We start from the raw sequence: 22,842 nt of genomic DNA, 5'->3' as shown, positions 1-22,842 counted from the left end.
TCCTTCATTCTCCACGTTTATTTTAGTTAAAATTTGTTTATATTTATTTTATTTTATGTTCATGAGTGTTATGACTGCATGTATGTATGTGTACTCATGTGTTCCTGGTACTGACAGAGGCCAGAAAAGGGTGTCTGATCTCCTGGCACTGGAGTTACCAATAGCTATGAGCTGCCATGTGGTTGCTGGAAGTTAGACCCATGTCATCTGCAAGAGCAGTCAGCGCTCTTAACCACTGAGCCATCTTTCCAGCCCCCCAACTTGTTTTTTGAGACAGGCTCTCTTCCTGGTACCTGGGACTAGAAGGTCTGGCCAGTGAACCCCTGGGGTCTGTCTTCCAGTCTCTACCTCCCCCCACCCCCAAGCCCTGGGATCACAAACATGCACCACACTAACTGGCTTTCTTTTTTTTTTTTTTTTTTTTTTTTTTTTGGTTTTTTGAGACAGGGTTTCTCTGTGTAGCCCTGGCTGTCCTGGAACTCACTCTGTAGACCAGGCTGGCCTGGAACTCAGAAATCCGCTTGCCTCTGCCTCCCAAGTGCTGGGATTAAAGGCGTGCACCACCACCGCCCGGCACTAACTGGCTTTCTAAGTAGGTGGTGGGGATCGAACTTGAACCCCTGTGCTTGTTCAGCAAGCATTTCACCTACTAACCATCTCCTCAGACCCTGAGAAGACAGTCTTTTCTTCCTCACTCTGCTTGTGATGTGTTTTGCAATCCATGCCGTTCATTACTGCGGTGGGCTGACAAGAAGCTGGAACGGTGGGGAGACTCATGAGCCAAGGGTGTCTGGAAGGGGCCCCTGGGAGGCGCTACCAAAGCTCACTTGGCCTGTGCAGTGAAGGTAGGATCGGGCCGGGGTTACTCTAACTTCCGGATTCTGAAGGAAAAGGGGAGATTCTCTGGGGGCAGAAACTCACTCTGGCTTGAAGGAGAGAGTGACTTCTCCGTGCTTGTGTCACCAGCAAGGAGGTGACCCTCCGAGGTAGACCTCACTGCTCCGCCTGGGCCCTCTGGTCAAGTATGTAGAATGATTTGAAAAACATTGCTGGTAGTAAGGAATCCAAGGCTGGGTCCACGATTGGCTAGGCCCTCGTGTGACAGTCTGATGGGGACGCACCCAGAGTTCCAAATGGAGTGGACAAGGACACTTGTGAGTGCTTGCCTCATCTGCAAAGTGTTGGGGTACCGGGGTTAGAGTGAATTGGTCCTGTACCCAACAACAGGTTGGGGCCCCAATTTCATGTACCCAGGACTGCAGCACCATAAACAGGGCCACTTTCAGAATGGTGGGGGCACCAGGAACGGCACTCTATGTCCCCATGTCAGGTGTGTGACTGGCACAGTGAGTGGCACTGTGGTCCCTGGGAGGGGACAGGTAGAAACTGCACAATGGGGCTATGGGTTTGCTCCTCAGGGCTGTGGGCCACAGCATCTGTCATCCAATTTGTGTCTTGGACCCTCACTGTTCTCACTCTAAGGCTGGTCTGCAGTCTGACTGTGGGGTCCTGGAAAGGAGGTTAATATTCTTTGTGATGATCCAGAATATAACCCGCCATTATTTTATTAAAGGGAAGGAGACTCGTCTAAATGACTGTCAGCCACTGCTTTTCTGTGATCAGGAACAGGATCCACAAGACCCTGGGGTAACACCCACCACCCATGGCAGAAGCTGCCTGGCAAGCTGTGAGTGTGGACCAGGGAGGCATGAGAAAATTGGCGGCTCTGGGCACATGCCAGGTGCTATAGCAAGGCAGCATACCACTCTTGGACCAGAGGAGCTATGCCTAGCCCTGGCTGGCTTCCTTTCTTCCTTCCTTCCTTTCTTTCTTTCTTTCTTTCTTTCTTTCTTTCTTTCTTTCTTTCTTTGATTTATTTATTTATTTTATGTATATGAGTACACACTGTAGCTGTACAGATGGTCTTGAGCCTTCATGTGGTTGTTGCAAATTGAGTTTTTAGGACCTCTGTTCGCTCCAGTCAGCCTTGCTCTCTCTGGTCCAAAAATTTATTTATTATTATACATAAGTACACTGTAGCTGTCTTCATTGGGAACCAACATATGGTTGCTGGGATTTGAACTCAGGACCTTTGAGAGAGCAGTCAGTGCTCTTAACCACTGAGCCATCTCGTCAGCCCTAAGCCCTGACTTTTCTTTTCTTTTCTTTTCTTTTCTTTTCTTTTGTTTTTGTTTTTCGAGACAGGGTTTCTCTGTGTATCCCTGGCTGTCCTGGACCTTGCTCTATAGACCAGGATGGCCTTGAACTCAGAAATCCACCTGCCTCTGCCTCCCAAGTGCTGGGATTAAAGGTGTGAGCCACCACTGCCCAGCAGCCCTGACTTTCTTATTTCTTCCCCTTCAAAGTGGAAAGATCCCTGTGGGGCAGTCCTTTCCCAGTATCACCTTTCCCAGTATCACCTTTCCCAGTGACACAGGCCCAGGGCCTGAGGCCTACCTGGTCTGGGAAAACTTCACTTCTCATCTCGGGCCTCTGTGAACCTTCTAACCTTGCTGGCAGTGCATGAGGATGTACGCCAGAGAAATTCAGCTTTCTATAGGAACAGAAAAGGCCCAGAATTCCTGCCTCTTGGCCAGCTGTTTGCCAGCCCCCTCCCACTCCCACCCCCACCCCCTGCCTGTTTTCAGTTGCTGTGGTTGATGTCATCAAGTGTCCATGTGGCCATCCTGGTGTGTGGACATCTCCCCGTACGGTCTAGACTGCATAGCAGAGAACTTGTTGGAGGGGCATTCTGCCCCAAGAGGATCAGATGCTGGCTCCTCCGATACCTCTGTGTCACTCAGTTGTCCCCACTGACCTCTGTGACTGACGGTCTCAGTTTCCTGAGACAAGGCATTGGATGTAGAGGTGGCCTTGTCTGCTGTGCAGGGATTCAGGCCTTGTCTGCCGTGCAGGGATTCAGGCCTGTAGGAAGCATGGCCCTACCAATGATAGCTAGCTCAGGTTTCTGTTAGGTCACTTTTCTTTTCTTTCTTTCTTCCTTCCTTTCTTTCTTTCTCTCTTTCTTTTCTTTCTTTCTTTCTTTTTTTTTTTTTTTTTTTTTTTTTTTTTTTTTTTTGAGACAGGGTTTCTCTGTGTAGTAGCCCTGGCTGTCCTGGAACTCACTCTGTAGACCAGGCTGGCCTTGAACTCAGAAATCCATCTGCCTCTGCCTCCCAAGTGCTGGGATTAAAGACGTGTGCCACCACTGCCCGGCTAGGTCACTTTTATTGAACCATCCTTCCGTGCCCACAGAGCCTCAGTCCTTACTCCCTTAGCTCTGCCCAGTCCCTAGCAGGGTGCTGTTACTCTCTCCTGGATGACATTCCCATCCTAGGGCCCCTCTCTCCCTGCATCCCTGACTCCTTGCCCCTCGCTGCTGCTTGGCCTGCCCTCTTCCTACTGTAGCTCTCTCAGAAACTCCTGAAACTCTAGCCTGACCACAAGATCTCCCCAAGCCCCTCCCTGCCAGGCCCAAGTCCCTCCTGACAGCTCACGTGACTTACTCTAGTTCGCTGTTTTCCAACTCCCAGTCCACCCTCAGGTTATGCTTGTAGGGGATCTGGCTTTAGAGCTTTGTTCCCACCAAGGGACAGTGCCAGTATCATATGAGCTATGGTGTGGCTTGTGCGCCACAGCAGCTGTGGAATGTACATGGGCTGTGTGGCTTTGTGGGGTCCCTGGTGCATCATGGCCTTTGGGGTCTGGCCAGCAGAGCATGTGACATTAGGGACATTAAGACACTATTCTTTTCTTCCTTGGGCTGAGTCTTCCTCTGAATCTGTAAGATAAAACATGATTCATGGGCACACTTTTAAGAGGGATGTCCAACGGTCACTTGTACACTCTAGTTATTTTGTGATGTAACACATGACTGTTGTCTCTTAGTCCTCTGAATATCAGAAGCTTATCTCACTCCACTACCGGGCTTAGCAGCTGTGACTTCTGTCACCTGACTCTTAGGGACAGTCACAGTTATGAATAGAGAGGCACTGGGAGATGCTCAAAGTCTGCCCTCAATGGTCCTAGACTCAAAGCACCGGTCGCTTTATCAAAGGGTCGCTGTCTCAGGTCTGTTCTGAGTTCCTGTTGTGTGCCTGGCGGGTGAGCCACAACAACACAGAGATGTGCCTCTGTCACCTCCTGGTGATGCAGAAAGGAGGCAGTCAGAGGTCAGGTGGGTACAGGGAGTTGAGTGCAGGGTCATAAGTGGGGCAGGATTTGGAGGGGGCTCTGTGAGGGCCAAGTTAACACCCCCAGAAATGGGGAAGATGTGTAGGTTGCAGAAGGGGAGGGGCCATGTCAGAGAACTGGCTGCTGGTGGCCAAGCTCCTTGCTGTGTAGGTGTCTGGATGTCTGCCACAGGGCTTGTCCGTCTGTGCAGGAGTAATGAGGAGCTGGATGGGGTGGGATTTTTTACAATGGTATAAAAACGGGAATCCCAGGAGGCAGCCACCTGAGGAATGCTGAGGGTGGCCCCAGACCCAGGGTGGGCACAGGGTCCACACGGCAATGGAATTGATTCTGCTCAGTTGATTCAGCCCCTCCCCAGTGTGTGTGCCTCTGGGGATTCTGGGAGCATGACTACAATCCTTTCATGGCTCAGACGAACCTTCCCAGGTTCTGATGACCCAATTTCAATGGCACCAACTCAGAAAAAGCTAACACAAAGGGATCACGGGCGCCACCACAGCATGGCCTGCTAATTCGGGTGCTGGCAGAGACACAGGATCTTTAGCTGGACTGCAGGGTTGAGAGCCAACCTAGGAAGCCAGCAGGTAGCAATGTTCATCTGTACAAAAATACAAGGTGATTCATAAAGAAGCATTCGGAGTCCAGCCTGTGTTCAAAGAGGATGCTGCTGTCTGTAATCTTCTCTGTCCCCTTGACCCGCATAGCCTCAGCCCACAGCTTCTGTCAGAACCTGTTATTTCCCACGGCTGTGTGCCCAGCCTAGAACTCCCTTTTTGATCCCAGTCAAGTAATTGTAGCATGCGTCAAGCAAGTTTAGATCAGTCTGCCTCTCTCTGGGCTACTGGGTTAGAGCTTGTTAGGCACCAGGCATGATGGGACATACCAGTAATCCTAGCACTCAGGAGGCTGAGGCTGGAGGGCTGAGAGTCCATGGCTAACCTGAGACACCTAGAAAGATCCTATTTAACTCAAAGCAACAGAATCAAACCAAAAGATTGCCTGGAGCTGTAATCCTCTAGGCCAGTGGTTCTCAACCTTCCTAATGCTACAGCTCTTTAATATAGTTCCTTAAGTTGTGGTGACCTCCCCCCTGCACTGAGTCATAAAATTCTTCCATTGCTACTTCATAACTATAATGTTGCTACTGTTAAGAATCGTAATGTAGGGCTGGTGAGATGGCTCAGCTGGTAAGAGTACCGACTGCTCTTTCGAAGGTCGTGAGTTCAAATCCCAGCAACCACATGGTGCCTCGGAACCACCCATAATGAGATCTGACACCCTCTTCTGTTGCGTCTGAAGACAGCTCATTTATAATAATAAATAAATCTTTGGGCTGGACGAGTGGTGTTGACCAGAACAGTCCTAAAATCAATTCCCAACAACCAGATGAAGGCTCACAACCATCTGTATAGCTACAGTGTGTACTCATATACATAAAATAAATAAATAAATCTTAAAAAAAAGAAAAATAATTGTAATGTAAATACCCATACCTAAGACGCAACCCAAAGAAGTCTTAATCTATAGATTGTGAAAACTCTCCTCTGGGCCCAAGTCTTCCCATCTTCTTGCATCCAATCAGAGCTCAGCCTCTCCGGAACACTTCTGTACAGGCTGGACCCTGACTCTCACGTACTTTGTGGCCCTGGCATCCTGTATTATGTGTCTTCCATCCCTCTTGGATTTCTGAGCCAACTTTCAGTCTCAGGACAGAGAACATGTCTTACATAGTGCACTAGCTAACTCAGAAATCTGCACTTGTGGCTTAAATGGCCAAACAGACTATGAAAGGGTCACAGCTCGAGTCTGCCCTCCGATGACACCACACTGCCTCTTGTTCTGAGGGGCATGACCTCAGTCTTCCTTCCTGCCTGCCTTCTTTAAAAAAAAAAAAAAAAAATGATTGCAGTTTATTTACTGGGAGAGGGTTTATGCCAGGGCATGCTCAGGGTGTGCTCCGGGAAGTTAGAGGACAACCTGGGGAAGCCGGTTTTCTCCTTCCACCCTGCAGATCTCAGGATTCCACGCAGGTCATCAAGCTTGGTGGCAGGTACTTTAAACAGCAGAGCCATCTTGTCAACCCTAGACTTCCTTTCTACTTTTTCTAATGAAAGTAGGAATGCATATCTGTAGCCTTCGGAGTTGGGGGCCTCTGTCTTTGTAGCTGTGATGGGTCCTTAGTTTCTAAGTGTGATGTCTTTGTAGATGTCTGCTCAGTACCAGTGTCAGAGATCATCGCTGTTGAGGAGAAAGACGTCCGTGAGAAATACTCCTCCAATGGCCGATGGCAAAAAATGGAAAATCCGTTCGCATTCACAGGTGAGGGAGCCTCAGTGTTTGCCAACCCTCCAAGCCCTCCCCTGTCCCTCCACCCCCTCACCCCAATTAGCTCCATGAAGACTGCGGAAAAAGGTACTTATCAAGGCCAGTGACTGGCTCATCTTCATAGAGTCTGATAGCAATCATTCAACATCTGCTTTTTGGGCTGGGGAAGTAAAGGACGTGAGTGTAAACAATGCTCTGTCTCTCCACGTGTTGCTAAAATTCTACCTCCTCCCAACATCTCAAGGACAAACCCAGGCAATTTAGCACCAAAGTTCGCCCTTGGGGAAACTGATGAATTTATTGGACTTCCTTACAGAGCCTAGATGAGGAGTTACTTACAAAGATGTGGGTGCCCCTCCGCCAATAGGCTGTGCCTGGGAAAGCCTCACTCAACAGGGATCTTGGTTTCCCTCATAGCCACATAGCCTGAGCCCTAGCTTTAGTCTCCCCCCCACCCCGCCTCTGCGCCTCCCGCCCTCCGCCCTCCGCCCTCCGCCCTCATATACTCTGGCCCCGCCTCCTGACCATGCGCAGCACTGCCAGGTGGCACAGGGCAACTGGATATTCAAATGAGCATCTCTTACCCTCATCTGAGCCTCTATAAATGGGTTGTAAACTGTCAACCAGCCTCGCTGGGGTGATCTTTTGCAAGGGAGCACAGCTGAACTCCTCAAGGTGGTGGTTTGGCCATCGGGCACCCCTGCAATAAGATAAGGGGTGGAGACAAGTGACTCCTGCGGGGCTAGCACAGGTCCCTTCCCTAGCTGTAGACGCAGCTAAACTAGTGTTGGTTTTCTGTGCAGTCCACCGTGTGAAGCGAGAACGACACCACCGCTGGAAGTGGGCACGGGTGACCTTCTGGAGCTCAGACGAGCAGCTGTGTCACCTGTGGCTGCAGACGCTTCGTGGGCTGCTGGAGAGCCTGAGTACGTGGGCGAGCTTTCGGATTTGTTGCCAGGCAGCACAGCTGTGGTGGCACGCGGGACTCAGGGACCTGACCCAGGTGGACGTGATGGATCCCTTTGCTTTGTTTTTATGTTTCCTTCTTAGAGGGTGACAGTGGAGGAGCAAAAGCATGTAGACTCTGCAGCTGCAGTCCTGGCCCAGCCCCTGCTTATGAGTAGGGAGACTGGTGCAAATCCCTTAGGCCCCAAAGCCTCATTATCTTTCTCTGTAAGTGGGATGGGTGCCAATATTTTCCAGGTGTAAACGAGGACTGGACGGAATGTGGGAGAACGACCTCTTATTTTCTGGGAGTGTAGCCTCTGAAGTGCCATAGAGCCCAGTGCCTCGTTTCTAGTTCATGTCACCTTGAACATGGCAGCCTGTTCCTATTGCACTTGTCACACTGGGTCATGTTATAATTTTATGTACAAAGGCAACAGCTATTCTATAGACTTGGACAGCAGCCTCAGCACTGTATAAGTTAGCTTTTTGCCTTTTGGGGAGTTAAACTAGTATATGATTTGTGTGTGTGTGTGTGTGTGTGTGTGTGTGTGTGTGTGTGTGAAACAGGGTTTCTCTGTGTATCCCTGGCTATCCTGGAACTCTCTCTGTAGACCAGGCTGGCCTCAAACGTATAGAGATCTGCCTGGTCCTGCCTCCCAAGTGCTGAGGTTAAAGGTTCGTGCCACCACTGCCCAGCTGCTATATGAATTTTAAAAAGTAAATTGTAGGGCCATTGAGATGGCTCAGTGGGATGAGGGGCCATTGAGATGTCCTCAGCAACACAGAGGACATAAATTCAAGCCCCAGGACCCCTATGTGGTGGAGGGAGAGAACCAAGTTCTTCAAGCTGTGCTCTGAGTCCCACACATCCTGCCTGTGCACTGGAGTGTGTGACTAGGCATACATGTGCAATCACATGCCATATACAAACACACTAAATAAAGGAATAAAAATGAAACAAAACCAAATTAAAAGTGAGTTATAAAAAATCGGCATAAAGGCACATACCTGGGATCCCAGCACTTGGGAGGGAGGCGGGGCATTTCAATTCCAGGCTGGCCTATGCTGCATGGTGAGTCTGTCTCTAAGCACTGGGGACACACACACACACACACACACAAGAGAAAAGGGGTGCAGCCACTGATAAGTTCACTTCCATCTCCAAAATCCATACGTCAGGAAGAGACAAATAATTCCTTGAAGTTGTCTTCTCACCTCCACACACATAATATAATATAACATAACATAACATAATACAGGATGGGGAAAAACAGAGGGAGCAGGAGGGAGAGAGAAAGAGAGAAACTGTGTAATTAGATATTTGAAACAGCTGGACTCCAGGCCTCTTCCCTCCATCGCCTCCACTAGGGTGGTTCAGAACTGGTTTTCTAAATTCTGTTTTGCCCTGAGACTGGCTTCGCCGCTGCTGCCTTCTAAGATCACCCTGTGTTTCTGAACCTTCTGTCCCTTAGCTACTACTCTCTGTGCTGCCCCAGTTTCTCCTGCTCTCTGGTCTCCAGACTTCTTCTCCTACCCCACCCCCGACACTCTCCAACCCCCGCCCCGTTATTGCTTGCCCCCCGAGTCTTGTTTCCATGAGCTTCAGTCAGACTTGAGCCTATATAGGCTCTGACTCCCTTGGAATACTTGGGGTTCTGGTTTTTTTTTTTTGGTTTTGTTTTTGTTTGTTTTTGAGACAGGGTTTCTCTGTGTATCCCTGTCTGTCCTGGAACTCACTCAGTAGACCAGGCTGGCCTCAGACTAATCGAGACCCGGCTTGCCTCTGCCTCCCAAGTGCTGGGATTAAAGGCGTGCGCATGCTGTTGCCACCACCACCTGGCCCGCTGGAGGTTTTATTCTTTCTCTGTACCTCCCAGAAAACTCCCACAGGCATAAGACAGCACACGAGTCTGCTCTCAGCTGCCCTACTTTTAGCTTCTAGTTCTACTATCGATGCCCATGTATGCCTGCCTGCCTGTCTGTCACTCTATCTGTACGTGTGTGCGCGCATGCCAGTGTGGAGGCCAGAGGATAACCTCAGATATCATTCCTCCAGAGTCTTCCAGCTTTTATTTGAGACAGTGTCTCTCTTTGGCCTGACACCTGACACTCACCAAATAGGCTAGACTGGCGGGCCCCAGGGGATCCACTTGTCTCCACACCTCAGCACTGGGATCACAAGTGTGTGTACCAACACCTAGCTCTTGGAAAATTATGAGCATAGACCCTAGAGATTGAACTGGTCCTGGTGCTTGCTCTGAAAGCACGTTATTGAACGCACTATCACCCCAGCCCTGTTTAATATATATATATATATGTATATATTTTTTTTTTTGGTTTTTTTTTTTTTTTTTTGGTTTTTTTCGAGACAGGGTTTCTCTGTATAGCCCTGGCTGTCCTGGTGCTCACTCTGGAGACCAGGCTGGCCTCGAACTCAGAAATCCGCCTGCCTCTGCCTCCCAAGTGCTGGGATTAAAGGCGTGCGCCACCACCGCCCGGCTAATATATTTTTAAAATCCTTTTTCACGTGCATTCCCTTTACTTTGTGGGTCTGAACATTCCATCTGCTGGTCTGCGTGTGCACCATGCTCCTAGGGGTCAGAAGAAAGCATCAGCCCTGCCTGGCAATTGGAGTTATAGGAGCTTGTAAGCCACCATATGGGTGCTGGGGATTAAGCCCAGGTCCTCTGAGTAAAAGGCAAGTGCTCTAAACCACTGAACCATCTCTCTAGCCCTAGAGAGGTTTTTTTTTTTTAATGTATTTTTTTAAATTTTTTTTTGTAAAATAGTATTATTTTTTAAAGATTTATTTATTATTATAAATGAGTACACTGTAGCTGTCTTCAGGCACACCAGAAGGGGGCGTCAGATTTCATTACGGGTGGTCATGAGCCACCATGCGGTTGCTGGGATTTGAACTCATGACCTTCCAAAGAGCAGTCGGTGCTCTTACCCACTGAGCCATCTCACCAGTCCCCTTTAATGTATTTTTAAAAGTTTATGTGTTTGAATATTTTGACTCCGTGTGTGTGTGTGTGTGTGTGTGTGTGTGTGTGTGTGTGTGTGTGTGCAGTACCCACAGTGGCCAGAAGAGAGAGCAACAGAAGGCTTTGAGCCCCTGTGTGGGTGCTGGGAACTGAACCCATGTCCTCTGCAAGAACAGCAAGAGCTCCTAACTGTAAGCCAGCCTCCACAGCCCTGCTTCAATGTTTTATTGAAACGGACAGAGAAGTAGTTGTATTCTGAGTGTGTGGACTTTCACACTGAGCATTCCGTAACAGCATGGCAGGGCACTCCGTGACTCCCTAGGCCCCCACTCCTTCCCAGATGGCACCGTGACCCTGGGAAGGTCTAAGCAACTAGACCCATTTTTATGCTTCATAGATTCAAACGGATCAGCATCAGCTCTTCCGTACCTGGCATTGAGAAGAACACTGTGAATGTAACATGTGTCCCATTGTCTCATCTGTGGCTGTGGTTCTTCATTCCTGTGGCTGCTTAGCATCCTTAGCCTGATAGCAGTCACTCTGGCTGAGGCTCATCTGCATGGCTTCCATGTGAGCCCATGGCAGTTCTCCAGGCTGTGCTGAGGACTGGACTGTGGATGCTGCCAGATGATCTCCAAGGGTCCCTCTGCACACACCCACCATTGAGTCCCTTCCACTGTCTCCACAGCCTGTGTGCCTGGGCTAGTTGCTTTATATTGTGCTATTAATCTAGATTTCTCCGATGCTTGAGACATACGTTCATATGTTTTCACAGGCCAGTTGTAGTATGTTCTCTGGTGAGGAGAGTTCTCACTATCTACTTCAAGTTCAAAGCTTCAAACTTGTGATCCCCCTGCCTCGGCCTCTGAAGTGCTAGGATTATAGGAATGAAGCAGCGTACCTGACCCACGCTTTCCTTTCTCGATTGCTTGTTTGTAGGCATTTAATGGAAGTTCATGATTCTCCTTGACAGATCTGCTTATTGGTTCTAAGGCTTGCATGGGTCACCTCCTTTTTTTGTCCCTTCCTATAAGTGCTGCCCAGGCTGGGCTTCCAATGCAGTGACAGCAACACCATTGTCTCAGTCCTGACCTGGGGGACACGCCACAGGGAATGCAAGGGACCTGTCAGCTTCCTCACAATAATGGAATTCCCTTCTATGAATCCTAATCATCTCAGAAGGGGGACTGTTGGGGGGCAGGGTGGTCACAGGTGTTGGGTTTAAGCAGTCGGGTCTGCTTGTTAATGCTCTTCCCAGAGTGGCCATTCTGCCCGTGACCTTCGCCCCTTTCTTTATCACTGCATCTGACTTCCTGAAACCTCACTTAGGAGTTTCTCTCCTTCGTGCAGGGAGAAGTAGGCCTGTGACTTCCTTTCTATGACATCCCTGTCTGGTTTTGCCTTGGAGGTCACAGTGACTTCTTATGAATCACTCAGAAATGCCTTTTTTTTTTCTTCCGTCCTTTGGAAAAGGTCACAATGGAGACACTAACGTGTTCTTTTTTTCTTCTTTCCTTTCTTTTCTTTTCTCTTCTTTTTTTTCTTTTCTTTTCCTTTCTTTTTGTTGTTGTTGTTATTTCAAGACAGTTTCTCTGTGTAGCCCTGGCTGTCCTGGAACTCACTGTGTAGACCAGTCTATCCTGGAACTCACAGAGATCTGCCTGCCTCTGCCTCCCAAGTTCTGGGATTAAAGGCGTGCACCACCATTACCCAGCATCCCCTTGGCTTTTCTGTAGCTACAGAAGATCTGAACTTAGATCCTCCTGTGTGCACAGTGAACACTTTTCAGAGCCATCTCCTCGGCCCTGTACCTGGGTTTTCTGATACAGTAGAAATGATAAAATATGAGACAGACATGGTGTAAGTCTCTTCATTTTGTATTTGTTTGCTTTTACTTGTTTATTTTGAGAGTAGGACTAATATACCCCAGGCTGGCCTCAGATTTTCTATGTAGCCAAGGCTGGCCTTGAACTCTTGATCTTCCTACCTCTAGCTCCCAAGTATTGAAATTACAGATGTGTACCACCATGCCTGTCAGATTTTGAAACCTTCATACCCCCTGAAATTCCCTCAAGGTTTGACCTTCCTTCCTTCCTTCCTTTCCCTTTTTCTTTCCTCCCTTTCCGTTTTTCTTTCCTGTTCCCCACCTCTCTCTCTCTTTTTACCTTTTCTGTAAGGTCCATCTCATGATCTACTCCCAACACACTGTATATGTCAGTTTCCTCTAGTCAGACGAGCACCCTCCCAGCTGGCTTTGCTTTCTTCACCACTAGAGCCTAGTGCAAATGGAGTCAAATGGATGAGCTATCTTGTACACGCCCGTGGTATACATTCACGGTGCTTTTGATACCTGTCCACTTGGCAGTGCCCTACCTCTGGGTATGTACCCACAGTTAGCCACTCGCCCACCCTCTGGGTATGTGTGTCGCTACTAGAGGTTAGCCACTCATTCCCTCCATGAGTAAGTGCTCCATTGTTAGCTGTTAGCCATTCACCCAACCCCACTGGTATGGGGCAGCCCCTCGCTGGCTAACCTAAACAGCTCAGTGATGGATGCCATGTCCAAGTTTGGGTGTAGACTTTCATCTTGGGTTTCCTTGGGCATCTTCCCTCATGTTACTGTGATTTGATAGAGCTATGTGGCTGTGTGCTTCCATCAACCAAAATAGATGTATGTGAGTTAGGAAAACGGGTGCCTCAGGAAACCCAGCCACCGGCGGGGGACTGAGGGAAAGCCTGAAGCCAGGGCCGTGGTGCTCTGGGACCATCTCTTCCCATTGTGCATCCAATCAACTCCTTCTGTCTCTGCCTGTGACTGTCTTCCTCTCCTTGCCCTCTTTTCTGTATTCCCGTCTCAGTCTTGTTCTCAAAAGCCCCGTCCTTTCCACGGGCAGAAGGAGCTACAGCTGTCCATGCTCACCTCATGAGCTACAGCCGTCCATGCTCACCTCATGAGACTCGGCCAGGACAGGGCCCTTCCTGATGCCCCAGCCGTGTGTGTGAAACCCTACCCTCATCTCAACAGATGATCCCCTTTCTCCTTTGATAACCAAGAGCTCTTTGTCAAAACTTATCAGCTCTTTACTGGTGGCGGTGGCGGCTGCGGCGGCGGCGGTAGTGGTGGCGGTGGCCGCAGTGGCGGCGCACTAACTGAGCTGGAATTTATTGCGCCCGTTGTGACTGACCCGGTGTGCCGATATGTTGTTTTGCAGCTTCAAGACCAAAGCACTTGCTGGTATTTATCAACCCTTTCGGAGGGAAAGGTCAGGGCAAGCCCATCTATGAAAAAAAAGTGGCACCTCTGTTCACCTTGGCCTCCATCACCACAGAGATCATCAGTAAGTGTATCCCACACCGGGGCAAGTAGGCAGGGATCAGCTGGAGAGGGACTCCCATGCCACCCCGGAAGAGGCTTCATCCTAGAGCAGTGGTCCTCGGCCTTCCTAACGCCACGACCCTTTCATCTAGTTCCTCACGTTGTGGTGAACCCCCCCACAGCCATAGAAGAATTTTCATGGCTACTTCATAACTGTAATTTTGTTACTCTTATCAATCATAATGTGAATCTCTGATAGGTGACACCAGTGGGGGTCGTGACCCCAGATTGAGAACGGCTGTCCTAGATGGTCATTACGAGCCTAGTCAGGGGTTTTTATACACTGGGTTGGAAGAAGGCAAAAGGAAATCATGTACTAGGGGGAGGGTTCAAGTGGTACTGTGGTGGGGGGTGGCTGGGATCGGGATGTAAAGTGAATAAATAAATAAAATAATGGAAGAAACCCTAATGTACTCAATGTACTTTGCCTATAAAGTACTCACAGGAACAGTGAGGAGATTAAAAAAAAGAAACAAAATTCTTGGACAGGAAGTCCTTGCAGGAAAAGATACAAGCAGGGGATGTCTCAGAATGTCACAACATAGATCATTTTTGTAACCCCACATCATAGCACTCCTGTCATCAGAGAGATGCTGGTTTAGGAGAGGGAGACAGACATGGTCCACTGCTTCTGCAGGCCTTCGGAGGCTTAGTATAACCCTACTAGTAAGACACTCAGTGAAGCTGGGCAGGGCTGTAACCCCAGCATTCAGGAAGCTGAAGCAGGACAAGGGTTGGAGGCCGGCCAGCCTGGTTGTACAGAAAGACACTGCATCCAAAATAACAATAATAATAATAATAATAATAATAATAATAATAATAATAATAATATAGCAATATAAGTCAAAAGTCTAAAAATGAAGAGGTTGTGCCAGTATCTCCTGCTTCCCAAATCTGAGCACAGTCAGGTACGCCAAGTTTGGGATACTCAGGTATCCCCGGCACACTTCATGATAACAGCGTACTGGTAACACTGCAGATGTCCTCAACAGGAGATCTGAACGTGAAATCGTGGTGGCTCCAAAGGAGCATTAGACAGCAGCTTTATTAAAGGGGGCTTTCCCAAGGATTCTCCAGCATGAGAGATTGTGATGTGGGGAATCACAGACACAAAGTCATTCCTGGGAGCAGTAAGTTTCACTAGCAATTTTGCCTTTTCATATTGGGCACACAAAGACCATGGGCTAGCCTTATCTCCTTCTTACATTCCAATATATTCTAAAAATAAACAAACAAGCAAATAAAATGACCTGTATATTAAGGAATAAGTGTAACAAGCTACTGTTAATCGCTATCAATGAAATTATTTGTTGGGGCTGGAGAAACGGCTCAGTGGATAAGAGCATTTTCTGCTCTTGTAGAGGACCAGGGTTCCGTTCCCAGCACCCACCCGCACGCCATCTGTATGTAACACCTGTCTGGAGGGATCCACACACCTCCCGTGTGGGCACTGCATGCACTCGGTACTCATACATCTGTGCAGGCAGACACTCATGCACATAAATTAAAAATAACAATATTAATTGGCATGTGCCAAGTGTTGTGTTTTATAAGGGAGAGAGAGGGAGAGAGCCGAGGCCGGCCAGGAGCATGTGGAGGGGGGCGAGGGAGAAGGGGAGAGAAGGAGAAAGGGGTCAGAGAGAGAAGAAGACAGAGAGAAGAAGAGCAAGGAGGGGGCAGACAGCCCCTTTTAAAGTAAGCCTGGCTTACCTGGCTGGTGCCAGGTAACTGCTGAGTGGAGCCTAGAAGGAATGCTAGCACCAAGAATGTCTGGTTTTGCCTAGTAGAATGAATCCTGAGATGACCGTTTCTCACAGAGGCCGCCTTACTCTTTTGTAAAAAGGCAGTGAGGCAAGTCTGGGGTGGGACTTCTCATGAGAAATCTTCCTGGGAGCTTTCTGGGCCCTCTTATAAACTACCATCAGTTGGCAGTTAGCTTACACACGGGTTCCAAGAAGCGAAGATAAACGGTCCCCTTGCAACATTTCCCCCACAGTTACTGAGCATGCCAATCAAGCCAAGGAGACTTTATATGAGATCAACATAGACAGCTATGACGGGTGAGTTACACTTGCTTCCCTCTTGGTCACAGGCAGTGAACAATATCCAAGACCTACCCTGTGGGAGCTTTTGGGTTGCCCTGGACTGTGGGCATGTCCTCCACCTTTCCTCCATATCATAGGACACGTTTGTCCTCCACATCCATGTGCACACATCTCCATGCTGCCCTCCAGCCATCCCCAGCACTGGCAGCACATTGTAAACCAACCCTGTCCTGACCACCCACCATCTCCCCTTAGCTTTCCTTACCTACTTATATGACCTGGCTCTCACCTGGTCCCCTCTATTCCTGTTTCCTGAGTTCCCAAGACTGTGCCCAGGGCTGGGGGGGGGGGTGTTGACAACAGGAGCAGACTTCCGCTTTTACCTGGGCACAGTGAGGCCACCCAACTAGCTGGGTCCTCCCACATCAATCAAGGCAACCTCCCACAGACATGGCCTAATAAGACAGTTCTTCAGTTGATGTTCCTTCTTCCCAGGTGAGATAAGGTTGTGACAAGCTGACAGCACTGGCTGCTCTTCCAGAGGTCCCGAGTTCAAGTCCTGGTAACCCCATGGTGCTCACAGCAGTCTGTAATGGGGTCCGACGCCCTATGAGGGCCACTCAGCAGCTACCACACTGGGTGCTCTTTCTCCCTGGAAAGCTTGACTGTCAACACACAACATCTTTTAACCTTTAATATCTACTTCTGCAGTGCTGGGGACCAAACCCAGGGTGTTTGTGTGCTAGGCGGGTGCTTTGCCACTAAGCTATCCCAGCCCAAGCTAGAGTTTGTTTTGTTTTGTTTTGTTTTTGTTTTTTTATATTACGTGTGTGTTGGTTTGCTTGCATGTATGTAAATGTATGTACCCTATGCAAGCTTGGTGTCCCTGGAGGGCAGAAGCGGGCATCAGGTTCCTTGGAATTGGAGTTATAGACAGTTGTGAGCTGCCATGTGGGTACTGTGAATAGAACCCAGGTCCTCTGGAGGAGCCGTGGATACTCTTGACCACTAAGCCATCCGTGCAACCCCCAAACCATAGGTTTTGGATAATGGGTGACGAGGCCCTGGCACTTGTATAGCTTTTGCTTAGAACCCACCAGAATTCCATATCCCTAGCAGGAAAAGCCAGGGTTTGTGAAGAATCCTGTTTGGAAAAGCAAATTAGGCAGACTGGCAGGACCTCATCACACAGGGAGGGGTCCAGAAACTGTTTCCAAATGTCTGGCAGGCCAGTCTTGCAAGCTGACTCCAGCACCCCTACCCCCTACCCCTCTCGACCGTCACCCCAACCCCAGCTACTGCAAGTAAAGGCTCACCAAACCCATGCTCCTCCTGCAGCATCGTGTGTGTAGGCGGGGACGGCATGTTCAGCGAGGTGCTGCATGGGGTAATTGGGAGGACGCAGCAGAGCGCTGGTATTGACCCCAATCACCCCCGAGCCGTGCTGGTGCCCAGTACCCTGAGGATCGGCATCATCCCCGCAGGTATGGTACATATACGGCTTCCTCTCCCGCTGTTGAAGTTAGGAGGAGATCTGCATGCATAGCCACGGGGCATATGAAGTCAGATGGTCACACCACTGCCCCCGCTTCATTAGTAAAGATTCCATCCAGGATTAGGGCTTCAAGTCAGGGCAATCGGTAAGCAGAAGCAAGTTCCAGATGATCCTCCGTTACATAGTGAGTTCAGCCTAGGCTACATCAAACCCTCTTTTTGTTGTTGTTTTTGTTGTTTTGTTTTGTTTTAAGTGATTTCTCAGGGGACTAGAGAGATGGCTTACGGTTAAGAGCACTGGCTGCTCTTCCAGGGGACCTGGGTTCAATTCCCAGCACCCCCATGACAACACATAAGTCTCTGTAACTCGAGGATCCAACACCCTCACAAAGACATACACGCAGGCAAAACATCAGTGCACAGAAAGTAAAAATCAATAATTAATCTTAAAAAGTTATTTCCATAACTACACTCCTTTCTGCAAGATAATGCCTGGATAGCAGAAAGATCATGACTGTGTGTCTGGGAAGAAGCTGATCCCAGCGGGACCCAGATTATACAGACGGTCTGTATAAAGACGCTAGATAGGCATGAGCCAGCAAGTTGTGGTGGCACTATCCTTTAATCCCTACTCACAGAAGGCAGAGGCAGGCAGATCTCTGAGTTCAAGGCCAGCCTGGTCTTCAGAGTGAGTTCCAGGACAGCCAGGGCTACACAGAGAAACCCCGTCTATAAAAACCAAACCAAAACAGAGGGGGCGGGGGGAGAGAGAGCTCCTAGTTCTTAGAAAATCCAGTGTGATGATGTTGATTTTTACCTCCACCGGGTTACTGGGGAGATTGGGAAAGCACATGCCTGGGTGTGTCTGAGGGAGGAGCTCCATCTACAGGCTTGGTGAGCATGCTCACTGGAGACCCAGTCCTCCTTAATGAGAGCAGGCTGGCTGAGAGACCCCGAGTGAAGACAAGTTGGTTTCCCAGTTAAAGATGTAGAGCCCCATACTTGTGGTGCTTTCGTAGTACCAGCCTTTCTAGACCCCACTGAGCAGAGCCTCGGGGAACTGACCTCTGCCCAGTAGGTGCTGTGCCCAAGGTCTAGTCTTTCCTGTGAGTACACTGTAGCTGTACAGATGGTTGTGAGCCTTCATGTGGTTGCTGGAAATTGAATTTTAGGACCTCTGCTCGCTCTGGTCAACTTTGTTCGCTCAGTCCCTGCTCGCTCCGGCCCAAAGATTTATTTATTTATTTATTTATTTATTTATTTATTTTTATATTTTTATATTTTTTTATTTTTGGTTTTTCGAGACAGTTTTTCTCTGTGTAGCCCTGGCTGTCCTGGAACTCACTCTGTAGACCAGGCTGGCCTCGAACTCAGAAATCCACCTGCCTCTGCCTCCCAAGTGCTGGGATTAAAGGCATGCGCCACCACTGCCTGGCCCAAAGATTTATTATTATACATATGTACACTGTAGCTGACTTCAGACGCACCAGAAGAGGACGTCAGATCTCATTACGCGTGGTTGTGAGCCACCATGTGGTTGCTGGGATTTGAACTCAGAATCTTCGGAAGAGCAGTCAGTGCTCTTACCCGCTGAGCCCTAGGCTTGCCAGCCCTAGGCACTAGATTCTTGCTTGATGCCACTGTGAGGACTGCAGGGTGGGGCAATGTGGATGGGGGGACAGGGTGGGGTCTGGGCTGCTGAAGACTCTTCCCTGTGTGTGCATCCAGCAAAAAAAAAAAAAAAAAAAAAAAAAAGAAGATGGCGGTAGTGTTGCGCCAAAGCTGAGTCATCCCAGGCTCTAGTTTTACTTACTTCTCTGTTATTACGGAAAAGCATTCTGACCAAAAGCAAGTTAGGTTGGAAAGGGTTTATTTCAGCTAATACTTCCAGGTCACAATCCATCATTAAGGAAAGCCATGGCAAGGACTCAGCCAGGAACCAAAACAGAAACAAACCATGGAGGAAGGCAGCTAACTAGCTTGCCCATTGGCTCATGCTCAGTTAAGCTTTTGCCTAGGGATAGTACCACCCACAGTGGGCTGGGTCCTCCCACGTCACTCAAGGTAACCTCTCGCAGACGTGGCCATACAATCTGATCGAGATAGTTCTGTTGAGGTTCCTTCTTCCCAGATGAGTCTAGGCTGTGACAAGGTGACAATAAAAATGAAGACACCAGGGGCTGGAGAGGAGAGATGGCTCAGCAGTTAAGAGAGATGGCTGCTCTTCCAGAGGTCCTGAGTTCAAGTCCTGCCAACAACATGGTGGCTCACAACCATCTGTAATGGGATCCAGTGGCCTCTTCTGGTGTGTCTGAAGATAGCAACAGTGTACTCATACACCTAAAATAAATAAATACTACTACTATTAGCATTCTGTCTAAGCTCTGCCCCACAGTTACCTGGCAACAGCCAGGTATGCCCCACCCCACAGTTATGCCTGACTCACTATAAAAGGGGCTGCTTGCCCCTCTCTCTCCCCATCCCCTTCCCCCCTCTCTCTCCATGTGCTCATGGCCAGCCTCTATTCTTCGATCCCTCTCTCTTCTCTCTCTCTCTCTCTCTCTCCCTCTCTCCCTCTCTCTTTCTCTCTCTCTCTCTCTTTCTCTCTCTCTGCCTTTCTCTGCCTCTACTACCCTCTTAACTCCCCTCCCTATCCCCTGAATAAACTCTATTCTATACCGTCCTGTGGCTGGGGTGGGGAAGGGATGCCTCAGCATGGGCCCGCCGAGACACCCCCTTCCCCCAAACCTCACCACACCTCCATAGAACATAGAGGGGGGACCCTCTCTTTATCTTTTTATAAATACATCAACTGCTAAAACAAACAGACCAAAGACACTTTCACAGTTAACTTTGTTTTGTATGCTTCCCCATGATGGCGCTCTGTGCAGGCTCCCTATGTTCTTGAGGTCTAGGCTGGGCTGTGAGGAACTATTGCCAGCTATATAACGGTGGGCAGGGGCCACCTACCTTCTAGAGCCTTAGAAGGGAGGGAAAGAGGGTTTAGAGCAGTCTCTGTCCAGGTCTGCTGCAGGCCACTTTACGACTCTCTGCAACATTACTATAAGGCCTTTTCGAGACAGGGTTTCTTTGTATAGCCTTGGCTACCCTGAGGCTTGCACTGTAGACCAGGCTGACCTCAGCCCCACAAAGATCCACCAGCTTCTGCCTCCCAAGTGCTGGGATTAAAGGCATGTGCCACCACCATCTGGCCAGTCATAGGGCATTTTAAGTATTTTTAGCATTCATCTTGTGGGTAAATTCCTCTTATTCTCCAGCTGTTTCGGGGTCCCAGAAGGACAGGATAAGGTGTCACTCACCTGACTGGAAGTCAGTTACATTTTTGGACAGTCACATCAGCGCTAAGGACTTTCTTGTCCTCTTTGCAGGGTCCACAGATTGCGTGTGTTACTCAACAGTGGGCACAAATGATGCAGAGACGTCGGCTTTACACATCATTATTGGTGAGTCCCATCTTTTTTTTTTCTGAGTTTTTATTTTTTTAACTTTATGTGTATGAGCATTTTGCCTGTGTGTGCATCTGTGTACCAAGTGTATGCCGGGTGCCCAAGGAGGTGGTGAGCCTCCATGTGGGTGCTGGGAATCAAACCCAGGTCCTCAACAGCAGCAAGTGCTCTGAACTACTGAGTCAACTTTCCAGTCCCAAGTCCTGTCGTTGTCTCTTTTCACTTTTTATTGATTCTTTATGAATTTCACATCATGCACTTCAATACTGCTCATCTGTCCTTTGTAATGCCCCCTGCAAAAGAAAAAAATAAACAAACAAAACATAAAGAAAGCCATCTTGCCCTGGAGGCTGTGGTTTGTCACAGTTTACCCTTTTACCCAAACAGCTTTACTGGCAAATGTTCCTTGCAGTGAGTCATGGGTCTGGCTCAAGGCCTCTGGCTTCTGCTACACCATCAATGCTGGATCCTCCCTGGAGCTCCTCGAAGCTCTCCTGCTGTTGCCCTGTGTCATGGAGATACCTTAGCTGCTGATCTGCAGGCCGAGTCCTGTTTTATACAAGTGAATGCCCCACAACCAGCCCCACGTCCCCTGCTAGCTCCTTGGTGGCCCTGCTTTCTCATGCTCTCCTCCCTAAGCCAGCTACCAGGGCTAATCCCCATTGTGAAACACCTGCAAGGCTCCAGGGTGAGTGACTCCTTTGAGTGACATACACACCCAGCCCCTCTTCCAGTCTTACAGAGAAAACCCACAGGAGGCATAGCAGGGGGTGGAGGGGGTGGGGCGGTGGGAGGGGAGCTTATGAGAAATGGCTGGTGTCCCCCGCCCATCCCATCTCTCTTTGCAGTGTCCTGTATTACTTGCAGTCATGGAAAAATGGAAATGCTGTATTTTAAGATGAACACTTGGGATTTTATTGTTTCGTCTTTTTTTTTTTTTTTGTAAGGCAGGGTCTCATGTAGCCCCAGCTGGCCTAGAACTTGCTAAGTAGACCAAGCTGGTCTCGAACTCACAGGGTTCTGCCTACCTGTTTCCCAAGTGTAATTTTTATTTTGTAAGATAAGCCTTTTCTACATAGCTTCAGATCCACAGTCCTCTAGCCTCAGGCTCCTGGGTGCAGCTTTGTGTGCCTCCACAGCTGGCAAGTTTTGTGTTTTAAGTACTGTGTGATGTGTTTATAAAAAGATAAAGCGAGATAGAATATGTTCTATGGATGTGTGGTGAGGTATGGGGGAAGAGGGTGTCTCAGCGGGCCCATGCCGAGGCATCCCTTCCCCATGAGGGACCAGCTGCATGATGATATAGTATAGAATAGAGTTTACTCAGGACATGGGGAGGGGAGTTGAGAGGGTAGTAGCGGCAGAGAAAGGCCGAGAGAGGGAGAGAGTAGAGAAATGGCCAGGAGCTCAAGCAGAGAGGAGGAAGAGAATAGGGAAGGGAAGGGAAGAGCCCAAGAGGGCAAGAGAGAAGCAAGAGATGAGGAGAACAAGAGAGGGAGGAGGGGGCAAGCAGCCCCCTTTATAGTGGATCAGGCCTGCTTGGCTATTGCCAGGTTCCTGTGGGGTGGAGTTTAGACAGAATGCTAACACTGTGCACCTGTTTTCAACCTCAAGCCTACTTTTCTTCTATTCAGGAACATGGGTTCCCCCCTCCCCCCACATTCTGTTCTGTCCATTCAGAACGATTCTCAAACCTTGCTTGGAAATATGAGCCACATTTTGTCACTGGAGAGCTCGTTTTTTTGAGGTTGAACCACATACATACCCTGGGCCCAAGAATGATCCTCCTCCATCCAGGAATGTGGTTCTCTGTCTGACAGAGTGGACAGCTTCGGGAGGGACACAGATTAAGAAATGAAGGAGGGCCCGGCAGTGGTGGCGCATGCCTTTAATCCCAGCGCTTGGGAGGCAGAGGCAGGCGGATTTCTGAGTTTGAGACCACCCTGATCTACAAAGTGAGTTCCAGGACAGCCAGGGCTACACAGAGAAACTCTGTCTCGAAAAAC

At 49.0% G+C, this 22,842-nt stretch overlaps 1 protein-coding gene across 1 annotated transcript in view; it reads left to right on the top strand.

Annotated features, from left to right (window-relative positions):
* The window catches only part of Cerk (ceramide kinase), a 48,874-nt gene that overhangs the window by 15,554 nt on the left and 10,478 nt on the right, over positions 1 to 22,842 (top strand). Inside the window, exons 2-7 of the mRNA XM_031352161.1 lie at positions 6,400 to 6,513; positions 7,323 to 7,445; positions 13,667 to 13,792; positions 15,827 to 15,890; positions 17,214 to 17,359; positions 20,759 to 20,833. Of these exons, the coding sequence (XP_031208021.1) occupies positions 6,400 to 6,513; positions 7,323 to 7,445; positions 13,667 to 13,792; positions 15,827 to 15,890; positions 17,214 to 17,359; positions 20,759 to 20,833 (648 nt within the window). The remainder of the gene's footprint in view (positions 1 to 6,399; positions 6,514 to 7,322; positions 7,446 to 13,666; positions 13,793 to 15,826; positions 15,891 to 17,213; positions 17,360 to 20,758; positions 20,834 to 22,842) is intronic.

The sequence above is a fragment of the Mastomys coucha genome, unplaced genomic scaffold (genome assembly GCF_008632895.1).
Source record: "Mastomys coucha isolate ucsf_1 unplaced genomic scaffold, UCSF_Mcou_1 pScaffold11, whole genome shotgun sequence".
Taxonomy (NCBI): Eukaryota; Metazoa; Chordata; class Mammalia; order Rodentia; family Muridae; genus Mastomys; species Mastomys coucha.
The sequence above is the reverse complement of the archived record's forward strand: the minus strand, read 5'-3'. Positions and strand labels throughout refer to the sequence as shown.